The 25,967-nt window shown below is 40.3% G+C and overlaps 1 protein-coding gene across 5 annotated transcripts in view; it reads right to left on the bottom strand.

Moving 5' to 3' along the window:
- The window catches only part of tcp11l2 (t-complex 11, testis-specific-like 2), a 38,994-nt gene extending 13,831 nt beyond the window's left edge, over positions 1 to 25,163 (bottom strand). The window contains exons 1-9 of one of the 5 annotated variants that reach the window (XR_013500169.1): positions 25,067 to 25,162; positions 24,052 to 24,178; positions 20,842 to 20,905; positions 19,243 to 19,409; positions 16,543 to 16,675; positions 10,445 to 10,565; positions 6,458 to 6,678; positions 6,089 to 6,225; positions 5,120 to 5,310 (exon numbers count right to left, since the gene is read on the bottom strand). Coding sequence is in view for 4 of the 5 variants with exons in the window: in XM_078235462.1 (XP_078091588.1) it covers positions 5,120 to 5,310; positions 6,089 to 6,225; positions 6,458 to 6,678; positions 10,445 to 10,565; positions 16,543 to 16,675; positions 19,243 to 19,402 (963 nt within the window). In the remaining variant the exon portion in view is untranslated. Of the gene's footprint in view, positions 1 to 5,119; positions 5,311 to 6,088; positions 6,226 to 6,457; positions 6,679 to 10,444; positions 10,566 to 16,542; positions 16,676 to 19,242; positions 19,410 to 20,841; positions 20,906 to 24,051; positions 24,179 to 25,066 lie in introns of all 5 variants that reach the window. The other 4 variants (XM_078235462.1, XM_078235464.1, XM_078235465.1 and 1 more) reach the window with 4 other exon arrangements.
- Positions 25,164 to 25,967: the final 804 nt, after the last annotated feature.

The following is a 25,967-nucleotide window of genomic DNA, read 5'->3' as shown; positions in this document are numbered from 1 at the left end:
TCCTCCCACAGTTTATAAGACACGCTGGTTAGGTGCATTGAACTGAACAGGCGCTGGAGTGTGGCGACTGGGGGAATTTCACAGTAACTTCATTGCAGTGTTAACGTAAGTCTTACTTGTGACTAATAAATAAACTTTATTTTATTTACTTTATAGATAAGGAAGCCAGGCATGCGCAAATGGCGAGTGGGACCAGGAAGGTGAAGAGGACGTGATCTGTAGGGGAGATGAAGACATTGGGGGAGAATTGTGTTATCCCTCGAGCTGGCATTGATCCCTGTAGAGGTGTGATGGGTCTCAGAGTTTGTGTTGTAAGTCATAAGGGAGACTTATCCTGGTTGAATGGAGAAGAACATTCATCCTCTTGTAGCACTGGATGGCAGTCAGTTCTAGTGGGGTTCCACAGGGATCAATGCTAGGACCCCAACTATTCACATTATTAATGATTTGGAAGAGGGAACTAAATGTATTATCTCCAAAGTATGCTAACTGTGCACAGGGGCAGCCTTTAAATATCGCATCTGGATAATAGAAACAGAGGTAAGAGCAGGACAGGTTAATCAGTGGCTGCCCGCAGCGATATGGCATGGAACCCACACCTGCAAATTCTTTTCACCAAGTGCTTCCAAATATGATGGAAAAAGCTTCCATTGCTTTCGGCAGGCTAAATGCTGCTTTCCCACCCAAAAACATTGCCAGTTTCTGAGACGATACTACCTTAAGTTTCCAACTTATCTCACAATGTAAATTTTAGATCCAATTTGTTTATGCAAACTCACCATGACTTCTCATTACTAATGCATCAACCTAACATTTTTAATCTTTTATCTCTCAGCCCTCACAGACAACCTGTCTCTAGTAACCTTCCCCCTGCTTAATTAACCCTGCACACGCAGGCACACATCTTTGCTTACCTACGCAGAATACCAACATAATCCCAAAAACATACAAGCTTATTTGATGAGAAATGCAAGATAAACACAGGTTAGTTTTTAACTGTGATTAACTCCAAATTTGTTTGAATTGCATTTACTTTGGGGTTGTTCATTGGCTTGTCAATCAGATTTATCTATAGTTAAAACTTTAATTCCTAAAAGTTATATTCTAAAACCCATAGATTATGAACTAGATATTCACAACAGTATCTCCCAATGACTACAAGGTGCTATTGCCAGGGACCTGGAAGCAGTTCACATCAGCATCATTGGGAATGACCGTGAAGCAATAAATTCATATTGGGAAAGATAGCAAGCTTGAAACACATTCCTTTTCCACAATGAACAGAGAGGGGAAAATACTTTTTCTAAATATTATGTACACATGCACAAACATAATGCCATCATTAGTTTAGTCTTTTTGATTCTTTGAAAAGATGATTTTTTTTTTAAAAATTGCATCTATAAAACTTTGGTTAGACCACGCTTGGTCTCCACATTACAGGAAGGATGAGGAGGCTTTGTGGAGGGTGCAGAAGAGGTCTACCAGGATGCTGCCTGGATTAGATGGTATGAGCTTGAAGGAGAGGCTGGACAAACTAGGGTTGTTTTCTCTGGAGCGACGGAGGCTGAGGGGAGACCTGATAGAAATCTATAAAATTATGAGAGGCATAGATAGGGTTGACAGTCGGAATCATTTTCCCAGAGTTGAAATGTCTAATACTAGGGTGCATGCACTTAAGGTGAGAGGGGGAAAGTTCAAAGGAGATGTGAGGGGCAAGTTTTTTTTTTACACAAAAAGCGATAGGTGTCTGGAACGCATTTCCAGGGATGGTGGTGGAGGCAGATATGATAAGGGTGTTTAACGGGCTTTTAGATAAGCACATGAATATGCAAGCAATAGAGAGATATGGACCAAGGGCAGGCAGAAGAGATTAGTTTAATTTGGCATCATGTTTGGCACAACCTCGTAGGCTGAAGGACCTGTCCCTGTGCTATATTGTTCTGTTCTATTGAGCCCTTGGTTTACATGGAATATCTTTGTATCTACTCCACATACATCAAGTCCTCTTACTGGACGGCACGATGGCACAGTGGCCAACACTGCTGCCTCATAGCGCCAGGGACCCAGGTTCAATTCTGGCCTCGGGTCACTGTCTGTGTGGAGTTTGCACATTCTCCCCGTATCTGCATGGGTTTTCTCCGGGTGCTCTGGTTTCTTCCCACAGTCCAAAGATGTGCGGGTTAGGTGGATTGATCATGCTAAATTGACCCGAGTGTCAGGGGGATTAGCAGGATAAATATGGGGCTACGGGGATAGGGCCTGGGTGGGAATGTGGTCAGTGCAGACTCAATGGGCCTAATGGCCTCCTTCTGGACTGTAGGGATTCTATTTGATGATCCTGCACTGATCCTCTCACGGGATCCAGGGTGGGGTATCTAAATGGATACAAAATTGGCTTCTTGAAAGAAGTCAGAGGGTGGTTGTAGAGAGTTGTTTTTCAAACTGGAGGCCTGTGACCAGCAGTGTGCCTCAGGGATCAGTGCTGGGCCCCTGTTATTTGTCATTTATATTAATGATTTGGATGAGAATATAGGAGGCATGGTCAGTAAGTTTGCAGATGACACCAAGATTGGTGGCATGGTGGACAGTGAGGAAGGTTATCTCCAATTGCAGCGGGATCTTGATCAATTGGGCCAGTGGGCTGACGAATGGCAGATGGAGTTTTATTTAGACAAATGCAAGGTAATGCATTTTGGTAGATTGAACCAAGGCAGGACTTACTCAGTTAATGGTAGGGCATTGGGGAGAGTTACAGAACAAAGATCTAGGGGTACATGTTCATAGCTCCTTGAAAGTGGAGTCACAGGTGGACAGAGTGGTGAAGGCGGCATTCGGCATGCTTGGTTTCATTGGTCAGAACATTGAATACAGGAGTTGGGACGTCTTGTTGAAGTTGTACAAGACATTGGGAAGGCCACACTTGGAATACTGTGTGCAATTCTGGTCACCCTATTATAGAAAGGATATTATTAAACTAGAAAGAGTGCAGAAAAGATTTACTAAGATGCTACCGGGACTTGATGGATTGAGTTATAAGGAGAGGCTGAATAGACTGGGACTTTTTTCTCTGGAGCGTAGGAGGCTAAGAGGTGACCTCAGAGATCTATAAAATAATGAGGGGCATAGACAGGTAGATAGTCAATATATTTTCCCAAAGGTAGGAGAGTCTAAAACTAGAGGGCATAGGTTTAAGGTGAGAGGGGAGAGATACAAAAGTGTCCAGAGGGGCAATTTTTTCACAAAGAGGGTGGTGAGTGTCTGGAACAAGCTGCCAGAGGTAGTAGCAGAGGCGGGTACAGTGTTATCTTTTAAAAAGCATTTAGATAGTTACATGGGTATAGAGGGATATGGGCCAAATGCGGGCAATTGGGATTAGCTTAGGGGTTTAAAAAAATAAATAAGGGTGGCATGGACAAGTTGGGCCGAAGGGCCTGTTTCCATGCTGTAAACCTCTATGACTCTAGGGAACCTGGGTACCAGCCCCCATTCAGCAGGTGGAAGGTTGACTCCCCCAGGTTACCTTTTTCCATTGTGCTGCTCCAGTTTTTTGCTGTTTTAGCTGTCCTGGCCATCTCATCAGGTGCGCTTAAGTTTTTTTCTTTTAAAATTGCCACTGCTGCACTTTGCGTAACACAAATGTGCATATACAACTCATTAGGTTTCTACAGACACTGGGGGTAACCTGCCACACAATTTGACTGGTTTGTCACATGATTGGACCAAAGGAGATAGGGACTTTGTTGTAGTAGAATAGAAAGATTAAATTGAGTGCAACAGAAGTTAGTGTGAATTTGGGTGAGGCCTAATAACTATATACACCACCAAACTATCAAATAAATTTGTTGGATTTTTAATGATAGTCTGAGGCATTCAGATTTGATGACAATCATGGTTAGTTACCATTGTAAACACAAAGACATCACAAAGTAATACAAAGGAAAATGCAAACAGCCTCTGAAGAGCAAAGATTCCCTTGTCATTCCCTTTCTTGTCTCCTGCAATGAAGTGTCAAGAAATGCTTGGCTATTTTATGTTTTCTACATAAAAGGCAAATTACTTTTAATTCACCATCTTGGCATGAGTTGTACCTTTGTAAATGGAGTCAGCATTACTTTAATTATGCGGATATTCTGAAGAATCTTCAAATCTCAACAGGTGGAATAACTAAATCTTTATTCTCTTCCTCAGAAATCTAACATTCAACAGACTTATAGGGCTAGAAATTCATCTCAGACAATGGCACAAAACAGGACATATCGAATCAGTTGTTCATTGTATACAGCCCCAATATTTAATTTACAGGTCGTAATGGAACTGAATATCAAGTGCTGTGTACAATGGGTGGCTGATCTAATATGTCAGAGACAAATTTCTAATCCATAATGTTATCTGCTGTGTGTGGAGGGAAAGAATTCTATTCTACTTCTCAATTTGATTACAACCTGTGCAAATGAATTAACTGGCTGAGGATCCAACGTTTTCAAAATACACTGGCCTGGGATGAGATATTTCTCTCTGCAGAGTGTTCATCAGAGTGAATCGGTAAAATGTTTCTATTTAGGATGCATTCCATCAGGTCAAGATTTGACAATTTGTTCCCATATTGTAATGGATGGAAGATGACTATAGGTGAAGTTGTGCTAACACAAAAGACAGTAAGGAGAAAGTCCAGTTCCTGCAACACCACAGATCAGAAAGAATATTTTCTAATGACAATTGATTCTTTCCACATTAACTTATTTTGCTTTCAATCCAAGAGTAATGATAGACTCTCAGATTCTATCCCATTCAAAATACCATTGCACCTCTGCTGTCAGAAGAAGAGCAGCCTCTTCAGCTGCTCAGTTTTTTTCTTCCCAAAACTACTTGGGTACTCAATTTGTTGAAATAACTCTCCAGAAGAACGAGTTAGTAGCTGTCGGAATGAACTTATTCCCATCCCCCTCCAACCCACTTTAAATCATTAAGACCCTAAAAAGTAACCTCAGTTGGAAAGTTCCTGGAGAACTCCAGAGTTCCACTTTGGTTGGAGGAACCTAATTGTTTGCTGCAAGTTGGGAGAAGAATCGCCATACTTACAGGAATTTCAGGATCCTTTGTACAAAAATCTAGCATTTACCTCAGGCACTGGCTTATTGTCGTAGTCCCACTGCAAGAATTTTAAATAACCATTGTTTAGCACAGAAGATGGGCTTAGGGAAAGACTGGAACTCCTGTCAGCATCAGAGGGTGATGTGTCTGAGGAGGGCACGGAGGCTGAAACTTCAGCAATAGACTCCTTTAGCCACTGAGTTGTATAATCAAGAGCATCTATAAACAGAAACATTCATGTTTTTAGAAGAGTAAAGTTTTGTCCAAAAATAGGCTAGTTATTAAATATATGTCATATCCTGCAGCATTGAAACTACTTTTAAAAAGTAAAAAGAAATCTTCCAGCTTCATAAATACGAGCACCATTTCAATTCAAATGGGTTAATAATACAGCCATTCTTTTTACTGGGCCTCAGCCAATTTCTGCATTTCCCAAGTTATACATAAATGAAAAAATAGAATACGAAAAAAACCACTCAACTAAAATTCACTTGATTATAAACTGTTTAAAATTTACACCATCACAGACTCCATACAATTTAATCTCAAGGGAAAGCTCAAAACAACTTTTCTGAATATTTATACATCCCATGTCCTCGTTACTCAAATATAGTCTATCATCCTTTATCGGAAATGGCACCTCATGGCGGCACAGAGATTATTGCATTCTGTGGGATATTGTCACTTACACCTTTACCAATTAACACCCCAGATGTTTCTAATTTCATTCCGTATTACCTTAAAATTTATTTACATTCAAAAGGCAGCTGCTATTTCATATCCGGAGGATGTCAAATGCCTTGTTCTTGGGATGAATCTGGCCACATCCCAAATTTATTCATTCTGCTTGATCTCCCAGAGAATGAAAAATTAATTCTGCATGATATTAGTAAGAGCCAGAGTAGGCAGTGTGCCTTTTGATTTGCATCTTACAACAAAAAAAAACTGTTGATTAAAAGTTTACTTGTTTAAATGCCATGAAATCTACCAAACTTACTGGGCTGTTTGTTGAGAAAATCCTGGAACTTGCTTCGTTCGTAGTCAACAGAACACTGCTGGATGTGAGGTCGGATATTTTGAATGGTGAAGTTTATCATATCCATAGTCATCAAATCAAGGACATGAAATAATTCTCTAATGAAGAAATACAAAGTGCACTGAAAATGTTTTATTATATATAAAGTATGCCAGAAAAAGTAACATTCTGCTCACAAATGTATAAAGGGTTGGGTCCTCATTTTAAAATTCATTATATACTAATCGCAAAGATGAAGGTTTTCAATTTCTTAAAGAAACTTCGCAACTTCAAAAATAGCAGCTTGTAAATCTCTCTGCTGTTTAACCACCATGCAGGAAAGTTATTTACCTGAACAGTGGCACTATCTCAGTAATCGATTTTAATTTTTTGACATCATCATCCCGAACTGGGGCACAGAACTTTCCCATTAATGAGATTATGTAAGCAGCCAGTTTATGAATGTCAATAGCATTGTGTTCAGCCTGCTGTCGGATTAGATCTAAATCCAGGACCTCGGAGATCTGATTCCGAAGTCTGTTTTGGCCAGGTATCAGAAATGAAAGTAGTATCTAAATGGCAACAAAAGTTACACAAATTAAAAAGCTTGCATTCTAGTATCGTGTCATCTGCAATATTAGATTTACTGATAAGACACTGCACTTTTTTTGGCTCATTTAGGTGTCTTCAGTGTCTTACCTGACAATTAAACTGAGATTTAATACTTTTGTTCCACGTTCGTATACTTAGTGCTGGTTTGCCATTGGCTTGCATCATGGTGTCAGTTTAGAATAGGAACATGGAATAGACAAACAATGAACAGGAAAGGAAAGCTACAGAACCTAACGCATGAAATTGAAATAGGAAAAATAATTAAACATGCTAGGGTTACATGAAGTGCAGTGGACAAAGTGGGGGGGACACTTCATGAGTGACAGGAGAATGATATACTCATGAGGAAATTAAAAGCAACAGTAATGCTAGACAAGGTGGTTGCTAAATGCATGAATAAAGTGAAATTAAATTCAGACGGACTCATGCTAGTGAAATTAAAGGAGTGAACAGCACCATCATTCAAGTATATAATGTCCAAAAGTGAACATTTTAAAAAACTGTTTCATGGGATGTGGACGATGCTGACAAGCATTTATTCTCATCCCTAATTGAACACAGTGGCTTGCTCGGCCATTTCAGAGGGCAGTTGAGAATCAAGCAGATTGCGGTGATCTGGAGTCACACATAGGCCAGACCAGGTAAGGATGGCAGATTTCCTTCCCTAAAGGACATGAGTGAACCAGATGAATTTTTATGATAATCAATGATAGTTTCATGGTCACCATTAGAGAGACGAGCTTTCAGTTCCAGATTTATTAATTAATTTAATTCAAATTCCACTAGCTCACATTGTTCCCAGAATATTTAGCCTAGTTCAGTGACATCATCACTGTGCTACCATCTTCCCCTAGGTAGACAAAGAGGTCAATGAAACGCATGATAGAATTGAAAAACAAAATCAACCAAGAGAGTGGAAAGAACTATGTGATTGTTATGCGAAATTGGAACAGTATTGTTGGAGGAGAGAGAGATTACAAAGAAGTAGGATGATATGGTCTAGAAAAAAGAAATGAGCAAGGCCAGAAACAGGTCTATTTTTGCAGAAGACACGATAAAACACATGGTTTAGGCATCATAAGTAGAAGATATTATACATGGAAAACGTTTGGTGATACGGAAGAGATTTCAACTGGACTATATGCTGGTGAGACAAGAGATACAGGAATTAGTGTTAAGAATGCAAAAGCTCAGGCAGAAGTCAATCATAATCTTGGTGAAAACAGAAATAGAATACCAACTGAAAAAATCCAAGATGGAATACACAGAAAACAGTGGAACCTAGAGAAACTAAAAGAAGTAGATTAAGTAAATGAAACACTAGCTGGAGAAGATAAGGAATACCACAAGCACAAATGAGCAATGGATACAGATTAAACAATCCACCAGGAAGGAGGGGCAAATAGTCTATGGATTTTAAAGAGGAAAAAGGATTAAGAAAGCATGGGTTACAACTGCAAAGTTGTAAACCATGGAAAAAATGGAAAACATGGAAGAATATCAGTACTGAAGGTGGCAAGCTGAAAGACAGACACTCAAACGATGAGTAAAGAGGCAGAAAATGCATGAGAACAATGGTTAAAAGGCCAGTGTGTAAGAAGGGTAGACCTGATGGTATTCAGGATAAAAGGATTGAAAACAACAGCAATATAAAAAGTATGGAAGTGTTTCTTTACAAATCCTGATGAAATAAGAAAAAGATGGAAAGAGCATATTGAAAAACAAATGCAAGAAAGCGAAAAAAACTAAATGATCGAGATAGAAGAAGAAAGTAATGTTGACGTCACAGAGAGCAAGATAATAGCAGCAATGAATGAGATAAAAACTGGAAAGGTGGCTGAAATACCTGCAGACTTGATGACTTAGCTGTATAAAAGTATTTACTTATCATAAAAATGGTCAGAGGACTTTGTGCAGACAATAATGATCACTGTGAGAAAGAATTAAGTCAAAGGCATGCTGACATGTTGAGAATTGTAATAAAAAAGAGAGTGGGAGGGAAGGTAGAGAACTACATTGGAGAAAACCAGTTTGGATTCCAGGAAGAAAGAGGGATGAGAGATGCAGTTTAGAATTAGGACAGGAATTATATTTATATTAAGAAATCTGTACATGGGATAAACAGCAATAGTGAAAGTAACCAATGGGGAGTGTGAACCATGTATAATGGGAAGGGGAGTTTGAATGGCTGTTGTTTATCATTGCTTCTGCATCGATATTGAAGAAAATAATGACCAAGAAAGCATTTGAAAACATAGAATCTGGTATTAAGGTTGGGGAGTGGAATGAATGAATAACATCAGTTAACACTTGTAGCAAGCACAGAAGGATTAGTAGACAGATTAATCACAGCAGCCATGAACTTTGGAATGAAATTGAACTTTGGCAGAACCAAAGTGGTGCATAGCCCATATTCACCAAGAAATATTCCATATATGTGTGTAGAAAGGAAATTAGAACAGGTGCAAGAGTTAATGTATTTAGGAAACATAATATCTGCAGATAGAAGGCACAAAGAAATAAGAATACTAATGGGAAAAGTCTGACAAGAAGAGATGGCTGTTAAATGAGAAAGCTGATTAAACAACTCAAGAAACAATTCATAAAAAGAACTTGATCAGGAGTGTTACTTTGCATGAGCATTAGACTTGGACCTTATGGAAAGGAGACCAACTGGTTAAATAGCTTTAAAATAAGGATTTGGAGGGGCAAAGGGTCAATTGGATAGAAAAAGTAACAACTGATGAAATGCTGTGGAGAGTGCGCGAACAAAGAAAATTCTTAACATAATTAGGGACAAACAGGGCACATCTTAAGGGGAAAATAACTTGCAAGAGGCTTTAGGGAGAGAAAAAAAGAGGAAGGGGAAAGAGGAGAATATCCTTGTTGAATGGCTTGAAAGGAAAATTGAAGGAAGTTATTGGTAAATGAAAAGGGATGGAGAGAAATGGAAAACCCACTGAGTCAAGGACCTTCCATCCGGCAGAGTACACAGGATGATGACTGGTGAATTAATTGGATGCACTTACAACCCTAAACTTTAATTTTCTGAAGTTTGTCTGTCATGAAAAACCATTGAGAAAAAGAGGGTCTGGGAGAAACAAAAAGGGATGCAAGTTCTGAGGGGGGAGGATATAATTCTGGAGTTAGGATATATATAAAGAACTCAAGGGGAAAGTGCAGAACAAGAGCAAAGCATCAGAAATTTTCAACACGTTTTATGTGTTGATTTTAACTCTGTGAAAGTAGGCAAGTTTTGAATGAGTTAAAATCTTGTCCATTGCTTCTAAAAGATTGAGGCACCATACATCTATAGTACACATTGCCTTATTACTGTATAACTCATTGCACTTGTTAATTTAAATGATCACCATCTTAGATGTCTTGTCGAAGTGGCTGAAATCGCAAAAAACCATAACCGGGTTAGAGTAGCTACTCCAGAAACAGTGACTAAACTGATACACTTGAAACGTAAAGAAAATGGTCTACTAATGCAAAAAGTCCGTACATTTCCATTTCAGTCTGATAGAACTGTTAAAAGGGAAGAAGGAAAAAGAACATGCAAGCAAATTACAGAAAAAATTATTAATTTTTTTCATCTTTATTACAAACAATATCCCGTGCAAAGATCTGGAGGGGAAAAAAGACAAAAAGACTAAAACCAATGTGGTGCATACAACCCAAGTTTAAAAATTACAAGTTGTAGTAAAACATTCATTCTTTTACCTCTTTAATTTCTCCCAAAAGCACGAGAGCGTGGTGATATTCAGGAGGATCCTGGTTCAACTGAGCCTCCAGGCAGTCCCAAAATGCTTTGTGAACTATTTCTTTCACTTTCCTTTGTAAACTATATTTTTTTAAAAATCAGGATGGTCTCAGATGGATTAGTTAACACTTAAACATTACACTTTAATTATTCAATGGTACACTAAATATGATAACAGTAGAAGGCTATAATAGTAGAAGCATGTTGAGAAGCATCAGACACAACAGAAATGACAATATAAAAGATAGCAATTTGGAACACGATAGGCAACTCACTCGTTGCACAAGTCACACCTTCAGGAACGACCCAGAGAATACTGATGAGAAAAAAATGGTTTTAAGATATCCTGCTCAAAGTCAAATTCAAATAATGGGCCAAATGTTTAGTGCATGATTTTGTTTAAGTGTCGTAAGACAATTATTATATCTGGAGGGTATTAATAGATCCACAACCTCTCATGTACAAGATTTAATAGTGGCATGCACCACAGAAAATAATCAAAAATGGGGTGTCTGAATACTAAAGAACTATTAAAAATGGAATCCACTATGGAAATTAGAGTTGAAGTTTTTATTTTAAGTAGCAAGTGTTAAGAACATAAGTAGCAGGGGGAGACCATATGGCTCATTGAGCCTGGTCTACGATTCAGTATGATCATAGGCTTTGTGACGTTAGTGTGCTTTTAAGAAATGTTTGTTTTTAAATCAAATTCTCTGCAGTTAAGCAGCTTTGGGTTTTTTTTTCATTATTACTGGGCTGTCTGATTAGAAGTCCTTTTATTGCTGCCTCAATGGCTTGAATGAATTTCATTTATTTTTACTCAGGGTCTCAGGTACTTCTGGGATTTTTTTTTAATGACCCTGCATTGCTAGTGGGGGGGGGGGGGGGGGGTGGAGGAGAATTGATTGACAAGTCAAAGTCAGGTGGTTCCTCCCCAGAAGAATCCAAGGATTCATTTTCAGTTTTGGTTTAGAGTCAGAAGCTATTCTGGTTGTCAAGTGGCAGGTAGGTTTTCTCTCTCTTCCTGGAATTGAAAATTCTAGCTGCCTAGCTGGAAGCAGGTATTCTTGCCTTCCTGGAGTGAAAGTCCTGCTGTTGGCGAGTCTCTCTCTCTCTCCCCCTGGTGTTTTGCGAAGCTGTTCTGACTTCAAGCTTGTCTGTGTGTGTGTACTAAGAGAACTGCAGCATCCAACTAAAGATGTAAGTTCCAGCATCACGTGAGCATTCGTATTTTCTGTGCTAAACCTGTGGCAAGGGTTTTGTTTATGGGATTTGGTTTGGTTGGAATGGTATTTAACTGTTAAGGTTTAAACAATATCATGTTTTTGTTTCTTGTTTGTAATTGCTAAATGTTATTGCTAATTTTCATTCTATACATGTTAACTGTATTCTTAAATAAACTTTGTTTGATAAAAGCTCCCTAGTGGGTCAGTTGAATCATACCCAAAGTGAAACATCTCATGCTTATCCTAGCCAAATTTAAATTGCAAAACTTATGATCCAGGCGGACTTCATAAAACACTTTGGAGTTTCGGACCTGAATTATAACAGCGTCAACTCCACCTTAGCACCTGAACCCCCACATCCCTTGATTCCCTGTCTTTCTTGGCCTTAAATATATTCAATGATAGTGCTTTCACAACTGGGGTAGACAATTCCAAAGAACCAGAATCCTTTGAGGTGAAGAAACTTTTTCTCATTTCTCACGTCCTAAACGATCAGCCCCTTATCTTGAAACAATACCCCTTGATCTAGATCCCTGGCCAAGAGAAACAATGTATTTTTATTTACCTTGTCAAGCCTCTTCAAAATCTTATATGTTTCAATGAGATTACCTCTCATTCTTCTAAACTTCAGAGAACGTAGATTCAATTTACTTGGCCTCTAATTATAGAGCAACCCTTTTATCCCAAGGACCAATCTAGTGAACCTTCACTGTACTGCCTTCAATGCAAGTATATCCTTCTTCAAATATGAATTTCACATAGTATTCTAGGTGTGGTCTCACCAAAGCCTTGCACAATTGTTGAAAGATTTCTTTATTCTTGTACTCCAGTCCCCTTGCAATAAAGACCAGCATGAACCTGTCTATAGCTCTTTGCACCCTATTCACAACTGATATATCCACCTAGCTTTGTAATGTAACAAATTCAGATATATTACTCTCTGTAAATAGCGGAGACGCGAGCACTGATCCTTACTGCACTCCAAAAGTCACAGCCTGTCAACTTGAAACCCATTTATCCCCACTCTCTGCTTCCTGTCTATTGACCAATCTCTGCCAATATACTCATCCATGATGTGGAGATGCCGGTGTTGGACTGGGGTGGGCACAGTAAGAAGTCTCACAACACCAGGTTAAAGTCCAACAGGTTTATTTGGAATCACGAGCTTTCAGAGCGCTGCTCCTTCAACAAATGAGGAAGGAGCAGTGCTCCGAAAGCTCGTGATTCCAAATAAACCTGTTGAACTTTAATCTGGCGTTGTGACAATTCTTACAATATAATCATCGTGAGCCTTTATCCTGTGTATTAACCTTTAGTATGGTGCCTTATCAAATGCTTTTGAGAAATTCAAATATATACTACAATTACTGGTTCCCATTTATCCACTATACTCCAAAATGCTAATAAAATAATATATATATTATATATATAATCATCAAGACCTTTCAAAATGACAAACCACGTCTGGCAGTATCAGAGAAATGTGTATCTCATTATCTCTGAAGAGCCATAATGACCCTGGTGGACTGCAGAGACCAAATTCAAAGGGAATTATACAAAGGCCATCTTCATTTCATAAACCAAACCTGGCCAGCTGGAGCTGAGTCAGTTGCTTGGACAAAGAACTTTGCAACCTTTTTTCAAATGCTTATGGTTGGAACATTAACAATCTTGGGAACTCAGGCAAAAGAATATACATCCTTTGTTGAAGCCAAAGTGGAGAGATGGGAGTCATGTGGCATGACACCGACACCCCCACCCCAGGAGAACCAGTTGTATTGTCTTGCTATACTGAAAACCAGTCTGCCATCTTACAGAATCATAGAATTTCTACAGTGCAGAAGGAAGCCATTCGGCCCATCGAGCCTGCACAGACCACAATCCCACCCAGTTCCTATTCCCGTAACCCTACATATTTACCCTGCTAATCCCCTTGACACTAGGGTCAATTTAGCATGGCCAATCAATCTAACCCCCACACCCGGGGGCTGTGGGAGGAAACTGGAGCACCCGGAGGAAACCCATGCAGACACGGGAAGAATGTGCAAACTCCACACAGACGGTGACCCGCGGCTGGAATTGAACCCGGGTCCCTTCTTACTGTGCCCACCCCAGTCCAACACCAGCATCTCCACATCATGGATGATTATATTGGCAGAGATTGGTAAATAGACAGGAAGCAGAGAGTCGATTTCTTGATTTGCCTTCACCCACATTGCTGGGTCAAAATCCTGGAACACCCTCCCTAACAGCATTGTCGGTGTACCTATATCATATTGACTGCAGCAGTTCAAGGCGGCAGCTCACCACCACCTTCTCAAGGGCAATTAGGGATGGGCAATAAACGCTGGCCTAGCCAGCAATGCGCACAAACGAATAAGTAAAAATAAAAATTGAGTGTAGAGGGAAAATATGCTACCTAATTCGTCAGCAGGGAGAAAGGACCTGGTTACTCATTTAATTCTGTTGATTGTGGTCTTACAGGCAGGCACCCAGCCATGTATCTCAAGAATGTTGCAGAGGATGAACTATGTTTATCTACTGGTTAAGCCCAGAAAGGTCATCAGAAAGAAGAGACATTTAATCCCTGGTGTCCGCTGGCTCAGAACCAAGGAAGAATTGCTTCTGTAAGCTTCTATAAAAAGGAATGACACTACAGAGGCATTGAACTCCATCATACGAAACCCTCCTCTTATTAATGTTCGCAACAAGTTCCTGTAGGAACACACAATTGTATAGTGTAGTCGCTCTGGTACTGGACTAGCCATGTGGTGGTGACCACTTCAAATTTTCACCATGGCAAGTTGCATTATGATAAATTTGCTAATAAATCTAGCACCCGTAGAAGTGGCCATGAAGGCATTTATCTGGTCTGCGTCCCACAATATTCAGTTGACAGTCAGTCAATGTCACTCAGCTGTAAAACAATTCCTATAGAACACAAAGAAATAGTAGATGGAGCTCATCAATTGCAACCTAGGCACTAATCAGTACATGACTCAGCGAAGACCTGCTCCCTAACATCTGAGAACTGATGTTAAAGTTAGGAGAACTGACTCAGACTAGTCAAGCAAAGGTCTGATGTCTTAAACACATACACATCAGTAAATGCTAGAGTCCTAGAGATATATTCCTCCTCCATTAGTAGGATAGACTCAAAGGTGAGGGTAGTGTTATAAAGATTGGTAGGAGCCCTCAGCATATACTCTGGACCTCGTGGAGTTTCACAGCTTCAAATCAAAGGAAGTTTAGGAAACCACCTACTGATTAGAAATTTTAGCCTATACCGACCCCACCATCACTTCTGCTCCTCATGATGAATTTGTACTGCTCAATGTTGAATATCACGTAGAGGAAGCTTGCAGGTGCTGGTGTTCCCATGATGTTGTTGATACATGATATCATCCGTGGTGGTTACAATTGTGTGGCTAGGAGGTTTTGTTACAGTAGTCCTATTGAGTTGTTCTGTTTCATACTGCAGTCAGTGTGCTGCTGGCAAGAGCTGAATATTGGGTGTAGTGAGAGACACTAATAATGCATTTGTTGTGGATTGTACCAAGCTAAGAGTATTGTTCAGGTCTCAACAATCTCAGCAAGTGAGTATTCCAACGCACTCGAGATTTTGTTATTCTAAGTGTTGTTTTCAAAGAATGTACATTCAAACTTGACTTTAGCTTCATTGCATCATAAAGCTAAACAAATGAAGTGAAACTGTTCCATGCTGTTAGGTTTAAAGGTTTGTACTCAGTCCTCTTAAAAAGTAAAGTCAATAAAATGAAACAGGCTCCATTAGCAGGAGAGCAGTACTTAAAAAACCCAACGTATTTACCATGCAAGGGATTTAAATTCAAATAGATCACAAAACAACTTTCTAAAATCTTCCAGACATTTTTTTTTTCAGGAAAAAATTATACTCTATTTTACATTTCACTAGAGCTACGCCTCCAGGTGACACTAGTGTGCGCCCTGTGTGGTCAGTAACAAGCTCAGGGAGAAACAGATATGGGTGCCCTAAACTTGGATGCCAGGCAGACAGCACATTTTTAGCCTGTTGCAGTATTTCAACATTGCTTGAAGTTGGTTGCATGAGACCCACACTTGTGGGAATGGGCTGTAATAACTACCTCCAAACTCTTGCCTTTCCTGAGGAACGTATCATCTCGATCAACTTATTTTTGGATTGCAAGTATCACCTCACTGTTAGAAGATTTTTAGAGTAACATATATACTTGAGGGGTGGATGTACTTCACATTAGAAATTATTTATTTATTCAGCTTACTTGAAATATTAACCTTTAGAGTCAAAATATGAATCTGGCTTTTTGACCAGGAGTCCAATACTCCATCATTTAAATGAGTTGTCATAACCCAGTGTTCACATATCAAATTATAAAGCAGACAGAGCAACATAAATACCCTTCTTTTTCCATGAACAGAAGTGCATTTCTACCTTAAATTAGACTCCAGTTAACTAAAAAAATTCATTCATTTTGTTTCCCTCCCTCCAATCCTGTTCCATTTGTAACTGTCTTGATTTTGAGAGAACAAATTTAGAAACAGTACATTGAAGTTTGATTGTCCTTTCTTGATGGCATTTTTAAAATCAAAAACAGAGAGCCTGATTTTCTGTATTGAAACATTGCGAGCTGTGCCCGACATTCAAAATCAGTTGCAAGTGAAGAGCTGAATCAACATTGGCAAGTTGGACAGACTAAACATTGAACATAACTAATCTCCATCTTTTACCTGCTGAATTACAACACAAGTGGAGGTCATGAACATGTTTATACATCTATCATCCCAACTCACTGAAACCTGGTAATTTTTCTTACCTTTGCGGAGGAAGATCAATTTGTTTCATTTGAAAGTTGCTATTCATGACTATTTCATGAGCCAGACTCATATTTGACAATCCTTTTGCAGTCTCCATCAGGTCATCAAAAGAAACCATTTTAGGAGGACTTGCTGGAGTGACAAAAACAAATAATAGATTTGGCAACTCATCCTCAGGAAAGTCTTCAGTAGAGATATGCAACTGTTCATAATTACCACTTGTATTAGTGAAGAGACATCTTACTTCACCTGTTCACATCTATTATTTAGTACTTACCATCAAAGTCAGGTGGGGAGGAAAGTGTGGTCAAAATTCAAGCTTATTTTTTTCTCTTCCAAAACTACATACTAACATTTTCCTGCCATGTGCCAACATACCAGTTTACATTCACTATTCCACAGATAGATCTTTACTCTTCCCATGTTCCCTAGTTTCCCAAAGCTCTATTCCCACTCAGTGTCAGCAATGACCATTTTATACTGAAATGCTCATCTTCCTAATCTAATTTAAAAAACAAGGAGGCTGAATAACTGGGTGGATTAAGGAATATCCTTTTTCCTTTGGAACAGGAATCTGAATCCCACCTACATGGAGTCACAATTTAAATGAGTATTAAGAAATAATGCAGTAACTAACTGCTAGCTATCCATATCAGAAGACCGCTCTCAATTATGTAAAATGAATATTGTTCAAAAAGACCACAAGGCCACACTGATATGAGAAATAAATATCACACCAGCATAGTATATGCTACTCCTGTAAAGTTGAAGTTGAGGCATCTTGAACTGAAATAAAAGGCACTTCATTTTGTATTTGGCAAATGCTATAAAAGGTGAAACTTTGGATATCCTTTATCATGCACAGTGGTTAGCACTGCTGCCTCACAGCACCAGGGACCTGGGTTCGATTCCCAGCTTGGGTCACTGTCTGTGTGGAGTTTGCCCGTTCTCCCTATGTCTGCATGGATTTCTTTTGGATACTCCGGTTTCCTCCCACAAGTCTGAAAGACGTGTTGGTTAGGTGCATTGGCCATACTAAATTCTCCATCAGTGTACCCAAACAGGCGCCAGACTGTGGCGACTAGGGGATTTTCACAGTAACTTCATTGCAGTGTTAATGTAAGCCTACTTATGACAATAATAAATAAACTTTAATGAGCAGGAGAATGAATTCACCGCTTAGAAGAGATTGGACACAATCATTCAATGTTCAAACTTGGATTTCATTTCAGAAGGTATGAAATATTCTCAGAGCATTGAGAAGGCAGTATTTCAATCTAAAGAATTAGCCTTTACTTTTAAATCGCCTCCCTCACCCTATGTTTAGTTTGTCTGAGTTCTTTATTTCTCCATTGATTTCAACTTCATGCTTTTAATGACACTGGCCTTTAATCTTCAGACAATAGTGCCAAAGTCCAAAGAAATTGTATTGAAAAAAGAAACTTTTGCTGAAATAAAATCACCTTCTATTGCCAGTTTGGATTAAGAGCAAGTCTGACCACTGACTATTATTCTCAAATTCATAGTATAGAAACATCTCTTGATATCTCGTAGAAACCACAGCAGCAGCCCTTGGTATTTGACACTTTTACTGGCATGCATCATTCTGACCAAGAAAGGAAAATTGATCTTTTCTTGTAAAAGAACTAATTAGATGCATGACATCCTCAGGACGATGTAAACATTGGACCAAAGAAAACCTTCATTTTACTTTACACATATTCAAGTACATTTTAGGTAAATATACTTAGTTTACTATCCTAATCAATAATGTGGCAGACATCATTAACCACATGCATGCATTTTCAGTGAACACTGCTCTGCAGAAGGCATCACCACCTGCCCATCAAGAGGTAAGAGAGACAGACAAATAAAGAACTGATGGATTATCTTTGTTATGACGATATAGTCAGCATTTGGACTTTGAATGCTGTTCAGTGACAAATAAGCAGTCAGCTTCTTGGAATAAAAACAGAAAATGTGGGAGGTACTCGGCACGTCACTCAGCATCTATGTTTCAGGTCAATTACTTTTATCGTTCATGCAGTTCTGATGAAAGGTCGTGAACCTGCAATGTTAACTGTGTTTCTTTCTCGATAGATGCTGCTCGATGTGCCGAGCATTCCCAACATTTTCGGTTTCCATTCCGATTTCCAGCATCTGCAGTATTTTGTGCCTGCCTTCAGCTTCTTGGTTTGGTGACCAATACTGGGTTGAAGCAAGTGGGGTAAATTTCTGAAGTAAACAGGTGCTCAAAAAAAAAATGTTAATATTAGCCACCTCACTGTTCCTTTAACCCCAGTCACAGAATATTTTAACCCCGAGCTGGTATTTTGGAGAAGCAAGTCAAAACTCCTGCTCAAATTTAATTTATTTTAAAACCATGTGAACTAATTGATGCAAATAATGCCAATGGCTAGAACATGCAACCATCCAATCCAAATGGGTCTTTCAGTAGTCATGTAGATACTATGTCAATCTTATTAATTTGAACATTTAAAAAAACATTTTGGTAAGCAGACACTACTCGGTTGTACTTAAGCCAAACATTAGGAGCTTCTTGCATAGCAAAATAAAGCAAGGTTGCTTTCCACCAAATACTGTGCAGAAAGTGGTATGATGGCTTAAGGTACAACATCTACTCTGTGATAGGTAATGTAACTTTTTTTTTTAAGAAAAAGAAAGTTCAAAAGACCTACAGGCTGGAGAGCTGGGTTTGCTAGAAGAATCACTGCTGAAGCTTTGTCGAGCATATTCATAGTCGCTGGAAGAGTTGACACTATCCGATCGCTCGCAAGATTCAGTGTCACTGTTTAACGATTCATCATTCAAGGAATGTTTCTCATTACTGAAAGGCATCTTCTCACTGAAAAAACAAAATGCACTAACATTGAAGTCCATGTCTGGAAACTGCCGATTGGTCTTTTGGGTTCATCTTCAATACATTTCACTGGGATTTTGTAGAATAACTTGAAAGAAACAGTGAGCATTTGAAATAATAGACCAACGTAGGAACAAAAATGCCAAGTGTCTTTGTGTGGTCCTCAGCCAAAAACAAGCAATCTCCTATCGGATCCAGGGGTGTTAGTAGACTTCTAAATCTAAAACAAATTAAAGCCTGAATAAACCTGAGCAGTATACAAACAAAAAATGTGTAGCAATACAGAAAATTGATCACATGCCCCCAAGTCAAAGAGGGGCAAAAGTACAAGAAAATGTAAAACTATACTTTTCTTGACAAAACTAACTGACCTTCCAAGATAGGACTGCACCAATTGGAGGATGGGCAATAACTGCTTGTCTTAGTGGCAGCCATGTATCATGAATGAATAAAAAAAACCTATCTCCCTCTCTGTTGATCTTCATTTACAACACTGTGCTCGCTCTCTCCTCACATTGACACCATCACACCCCCTTCCCCACCTACAAGTCTAGTCTAATTTTATCTCATCTCCAAGCAGCAGCAGTCCTGGCTAATCTAATAACATGATATTTGATAAAGAGGCTGTAACAGTGAAAGTGAAGTAATTGTCACTCCTGCTATTTGTCAGTTTCAGTCATTCTCCCATTTCATTCTGGTATATATTAGTCATGATTTTTTTTTAAAAAACACTTCCACGCTTGCTTCTCAGGTGCATAGATTGGGGCAAAATAATGTTGCAAGTGTGATTCAAGCATCACAGCTTTTCTTTTCTCTCACAATGGGTCTGTGGCAGATAGCACTTGTCTCATCTTGAAAGATTGGAGATGGGACTAAAGAGTCACACAAGAAAGCAAGCAGCAGAGTGTCAGAATTGAAGAGGGATCCATGACACACAGTTAATAGGTGTGCACGTGGTGAACAGGGGTGGTTGGATGAAAGATGGATTCATCAGTTCCCATATTCTTCATGAGAATACGGAAGCAGGCTCAACAACTCTCCAAAAACTAACTTCTCTTTCTGACCCAGATCCAAAAGAACCAAACAGAACATGAGGAAAATACATTTTTTAAACACGTTAGTGATTAGGGGCTGGAATGCACTGTCATTTAATCAGGGCTTTCAAAACGGCATTGGATAAGCACCTAAAGACAAAAAAAAACAAGCTCTAGGGAAAGGGGGGTGGGTTAGAACTGGCTAAATTGTTCTTGCAGAGAGAGCTGTCATGGACTCAATAGACTGAATAGCCTCTGTGCTGTGATCATTCTATGATTTATCTGCTCAATGGTGGGAGGGACACCTGATGCAGGAAAAACAAAGTTATTTGTGCGATACGATCTGTTATGCCTTTCCCCTCCAAAATAAAAATATTGTTTACCTTTCAAATTTAGTAGCTTTACAACAGGATCGCAAATCACTCAAGTGTATGAATTGAAGTGCACCTTAAAAATAAATGAAAAATTGATCAAACTTGCAAGCTTTTTGAAACAAATCAAACTTAGAGGATTTACTTTTATATTGCATTTGACCATAGAGAATACAACACAAGAACATAACAAAATAGGAGCAGGAGGGGGCCCGACAGTCCCTCAAGCCTGCTCTGCGGTTCAATAAAAATCATGGCAGATCTGATATTAGCCTCAACTCTATTTTACTATTTTTCCCCATAACCCTTGATTCCCCTATAATTTACGATGAAATTGAAATTAGTCCCCACAGCTCTTTGGGTTAGTGAATTTCAAAAATACACAATCATCAGAGAAAAAAATCCCTCCTCATCGCTGTCTTTAACTGGGTGACCCCAAGTTCTGAAATTATGCCACTCAAGACACATCCACCATGCAGGGAAACATCATTCTAGCATCCAACTGTCAAATTCCCTTAGAAGCGTCTGTTTCAATAATCTCTCATTTTTTAAATATCAATAAATATAGGCCCAACCTGTTCAACCTTTCTTGTAAGGCAGCCCTTTCATCCCAAGACTCAACCTAGTGAATCATCGCTGAACTGCCTCCAATGAAAGTATATCCCTTATATAAAGGAGACTAAAACCGTACACAGTACTGTTAAGTGTGGACTGGAGAATTACTCAATGAGTTCCAATAAGTTAAAATTATGGGTAGGATTTGAAAGACTCTTGAAAATATGAAAAATGAAGAAACCAGGAAGATCTTAAATAAACCATGTTTGTGTCCAGCTTAATTCATGATTGGATATAGTTGTCTGTTAGATTAAGCTGTGGCAGCTGTGCATCAGTTGGCAGCACTCCAGAACTTCAATACAAATATGTGGGCTGACACTCCAGTGCAGTACAGATGGAGTGAGTTTTGGTTGTGACGTTAAAACACCTCTCAGGTGGGCATGGAAGACCCCATGGCACCATTTCAAAGAAGAGGAGAGTTATTTCTGATCAATATTTATCTCTCACTCAACAAAACAGAAACAGGTTATCCAATTAGTATCACGTTTCTATTTGTGGGAGCTTGTTTTGCACAAATTAGCTGTAGTGTTTTTGACATTATAGCATTCAAAAGACGTTAATTAGCTGAAAAACACTTTGGGATGCTGTGATCATAAAAAGTGCTACCATAAATGCAAGTTTTTTTAATTTTTAGATTATGCAATAATAATTTAATGGCAGCATCTGTCATATATTGATGCCTCAGTCACACCCCCATCTCCATCAGAACTGGGTTTTCATTAGAGGCTTGTACATTTTCTGTCGTCTCAGCATTGATCTTGATACTAAATTTCTCCCAATTTCCAGTAATGTTCCACAAACACCAGTCATGCATGAATTTTGACCATGAACATTAGCACTCTATTTCACTATGGAAGCATCAAGGCAAACCAGATTTACCCACAATTCAACCACTGAGGCATTATAATTATCTCACAATGTTCTCCACTGAGATCTGTACATTTCCAAATAGGGTCACAGAACATCAATCAGAAACAATACCCTGCCAATCCTTTCCTGGCCACCCCATGGGCATGAAGGCAAATGGTATGATCTTTACTGCTGCCTCACTGAACTCAGTTATTAAAGCAGTAATCAGGAATCAAGCTTGGAATCTTTCTATTTTTATAAGACAACCACTGACTTTTCTCCTCATCTTTTAAGAGGGAACTGGGAGACAGCATATCCCACGTCTCAGTTTAATAGTGACAATAGTTTAAAAGGTACCAGGACAGCTGGATAAAAGTGGTTAAGGCATATGGTATGGTATACTTGCCTTTATTAGCCAAGGCATAAAGTTTAAGAGCAGGGAAGTTATGCTGGAATTATATAAAACATTGGTTGGGTCACAGCTAAAATATTGTGTGCAGTTCTTGAATCCACACTATGGGGGGGGGGGGGGGGGGGGGATGTGATAGCACTGGAAAGGATGCAGAGGAGATTTACCAGGACATTGCCTGGGTGGAGAGTTTGAGTTATGAAGAGAGATTGGATAGACTGGGGTTGTTTTCCTTGGAGCAGAGGAAATGGAGGGGGGACACGATTGAGATGTAAAAAATTATGATAGGCATAGATCGAGTAGACAGGAAGAAACTTTTCCCCTAAGTGGAGGGATCAATGACCAAGAGACACAGATTTAACATAGGAGGTTCTGAGGGGATGTGTGCAATATCTTTTTCGCCCAAAAGGTGGTGGGAGTCTGAAACTGACTTTCTCCACCACCCTTTCAGACAGAGACCCTCATATCATTTAAGAAGTATTTAAGTAGATGTGCACTTACGATGTCAAGGCATACAAGGTTATGCGTCAAGTGCTGGAAAATGGGATTAGAATTATTGGGTGGTTTGTCTTTGGCGCAAACACAGTGGGCCAAGGGGCCTTTTTCTGTGCTGTATACCTCTATGACTCTAAACAGACTTTATATGCAAGTGACGATAAAAGGTCAAACCCAGTTTAAAAAAGGGAGTGACAGCTTACTATTCTAGTCCTGGGTGTATGTTTCCGAGCACGCTTAAACCGCAATTCAAATTTCACTTGAGCATGAATACCCAACACCATTTCCCCCAAACAGGCTTTCTGTATGCAACTCTTTTCACTAGACATATCTAGTCATTTCAACTGCAGAATTATCTGATTCAAGTGTTTTGCCTCTGGAGTTTATTAATAGTACTGAATCCATGTTGTAGAAACTGAACGAAGTATCTTGCATCGGCACGCACTCACTCTATACACTTTCCATCATAGATTCCCATGTTTATATATTTAACTGCCTATGAAAATGTCACTCTGCAATTGGACCCTCCTCCTAGTTAAAGTGCTAGAGTGCAGCCACTGGCAGGAGTGTGCAATTACAAGACACTCTGGATAATAAACATGTTAGTTGTATATGTTATAAATTCCTAGGGACATTAAAATGGGCACTGAAGTGTGTTTGTACACCCAGGTCCCTTTACTCTCCGTCCCGGTAACCCATGCTTAATCTGAGAAGCACACTTAGCCTTGACACTCAGTGCTAATCTACAGGAAACATGTCCATTACTGCACTTCACTGAAATTCGAGTAACGCAAACAAAGTAAATACATGCAGTTATGAGAAATATCCACTTTCCGCCGTTTAAAGATATTTACTTTCACTCAGTCATGCATGACCTTTTATCTCTTGGTAGAAACTCAAGAAATTCGACTTCTAGAACGCCGCAGTCCGGATGAGCTCACACACTGCTACAGCACGGCTGTTCCAATACAGGAGGCAATCCTGGAGTAACCGGAGAAAGGTTAGCAGAGAGAGACTGCACTCGCCCACCGCTTCCTGCACAATAACACGGCCATAGATGGGTGGCTCGGCAGAGTTGATGCTGGCATTTAAAGCTCCTCTTTCCCACGTCACGTAGACTCTCATGTGATCAGAGCGACCACAACAAGAAGCAAAACACAGAGAGAGATCAGCACCTCCATAGACTGGGCAAGGGAGGGGAAATCATCCACTAACTAACCCGAGGGGATTTAAACTCACTTTTCAAACACAAATCACATTCCCCGGACAGAGCCTCTGCTTTCGGAGCCGGTGAAACTCTGCAGTCCCGGGTTAGAGTCGAGGCAGCTGCTGCAAAAATAGGGACACAGACCCCAATCCCGGTTCAGGTAGCTGGACAAAGTTGAGACCAGGATTCCGGTTGTCACTCCGGGTTTAAGGGGACTTCGGGTTTAAGGGGACAGGGGGGTGTGTCACTCCGGGTTTAAGGAGACTCGGGTTGTGTCACTCCGGGTTTAAGGAGACTCGGGTTGTGTCACTCCGGGTTAAGGGGACTCGGGTTGTCACTCCGGGTTTAAGGGGACTCGGGTTGTGTCACTCCGGGTTAAGGGGACTCGGGTTGTCACTCCGGGTTTAAGGGGACTCGGGTTGTCACTCCGGGTTTAAGGGGACTCCGGGTTTAAGGGGACTCGGGTTGTGTCACTCCGGGTTTAAGGGGACTCGGGTTGTGTCACTCCGGGTTTAAGGGGACTCGGGTTGTGTCACTCCGGGTTAAGGGGACTCTGGGTTGTCACTCCGGGTTGAAAGTGTTCTCCCCGCTGTTGCTGCCTGTCTCTGGGGGAATCCCCTCCCTGGCTCTCAGCCCCCCTGGTCTGCTCCGCTCCCTCTTACCCTGGCGGTGCGGGCTGCTGCCACTCAGTCTGCTGCTCCTGCTCCCGCTCCCCCTGCCCGGCCCGCCAGCTCCTCCGCTCGGCCTGTTTGTTGACGGATGTGACGTGAGGCTTGAGGAGGTTACATTGTTGCTAGGAGAGAGGGTCACATGACAGCCCCGGGCTGGCCTGTCTCCATGGTAACAGACAAATGCTACACCGCCCGGCTTCCCCCAGCGCTCAGCAAACCGCAGCCCATCCAACAAAGCGCCGCCGCCTACCGTTAACAGTCCATCAGCCACTCCCTGTACAGTCATTGCTATATTAATCACACTCTATCGTTCACCAGAGCTAATTGACAGAACCCTCCACTGTGCGCCATCCAAAGAACAAAGAAAATTACAGCACGGGAACAGGCCCTTCGGCCCTCCAAGCCTGCACCCGACTATGCTGCCCGACTTAACCAGAACCCCGTACCCTTCCCAGGACCATATCCCTCTGTTCCCATCCTATTCATGTATTTGTCCAGACGCCCCTTAAAACTCACTATTGTATCTGCTTCCAGTAACTCCGCCGGCAACGAGTTCCAGGCACCCCCCACCCTCTGTGTAAGAAACCTGCCTCGTACATCTCCTTTAAACCTTGCCCCTTGCACCTTAAACCTGTGCCCCCTAATAATTGACTCTTCCACCCTGGCAAAAAGCTTCTGACTATCCACTCTGTCCATGCCCCTCATAATCTTGTAGACTTCTATCAGGTCGCACCTCAACTTCTGTCGTTCCAGTGAGAACAAACCAAGTTTCTCCAACCTCTCCTGATAGCTAATGCCCTCCATGCCAGGCAAAATCCTGGTAAATCTTTTCTGTATCCTCTCCACAGCCTCCACATCCTTCTGGTAGTGTGGCGACCAGAATTGAACACTA

Source organism: Mustelus asterias, chromosome 19 (assembly GCF_964213995.1).
Source record: "Mustelus asterias chromosome 19, sMusAst1.hap1.1, whole genome shotgun sequence".
NCBI classification, from domain to species: Eukaryota; Metazoa; Chordata; class Chondrichthyes; order Carcharhiniformes; family Triakidae; genus Mustelus; species Mustelus asterias.
The sequence above is the reverse complement of the archived record's forward strand: the minus strand, read 5'-3'. Positions and strand labels throughout refer to the sequence as shown.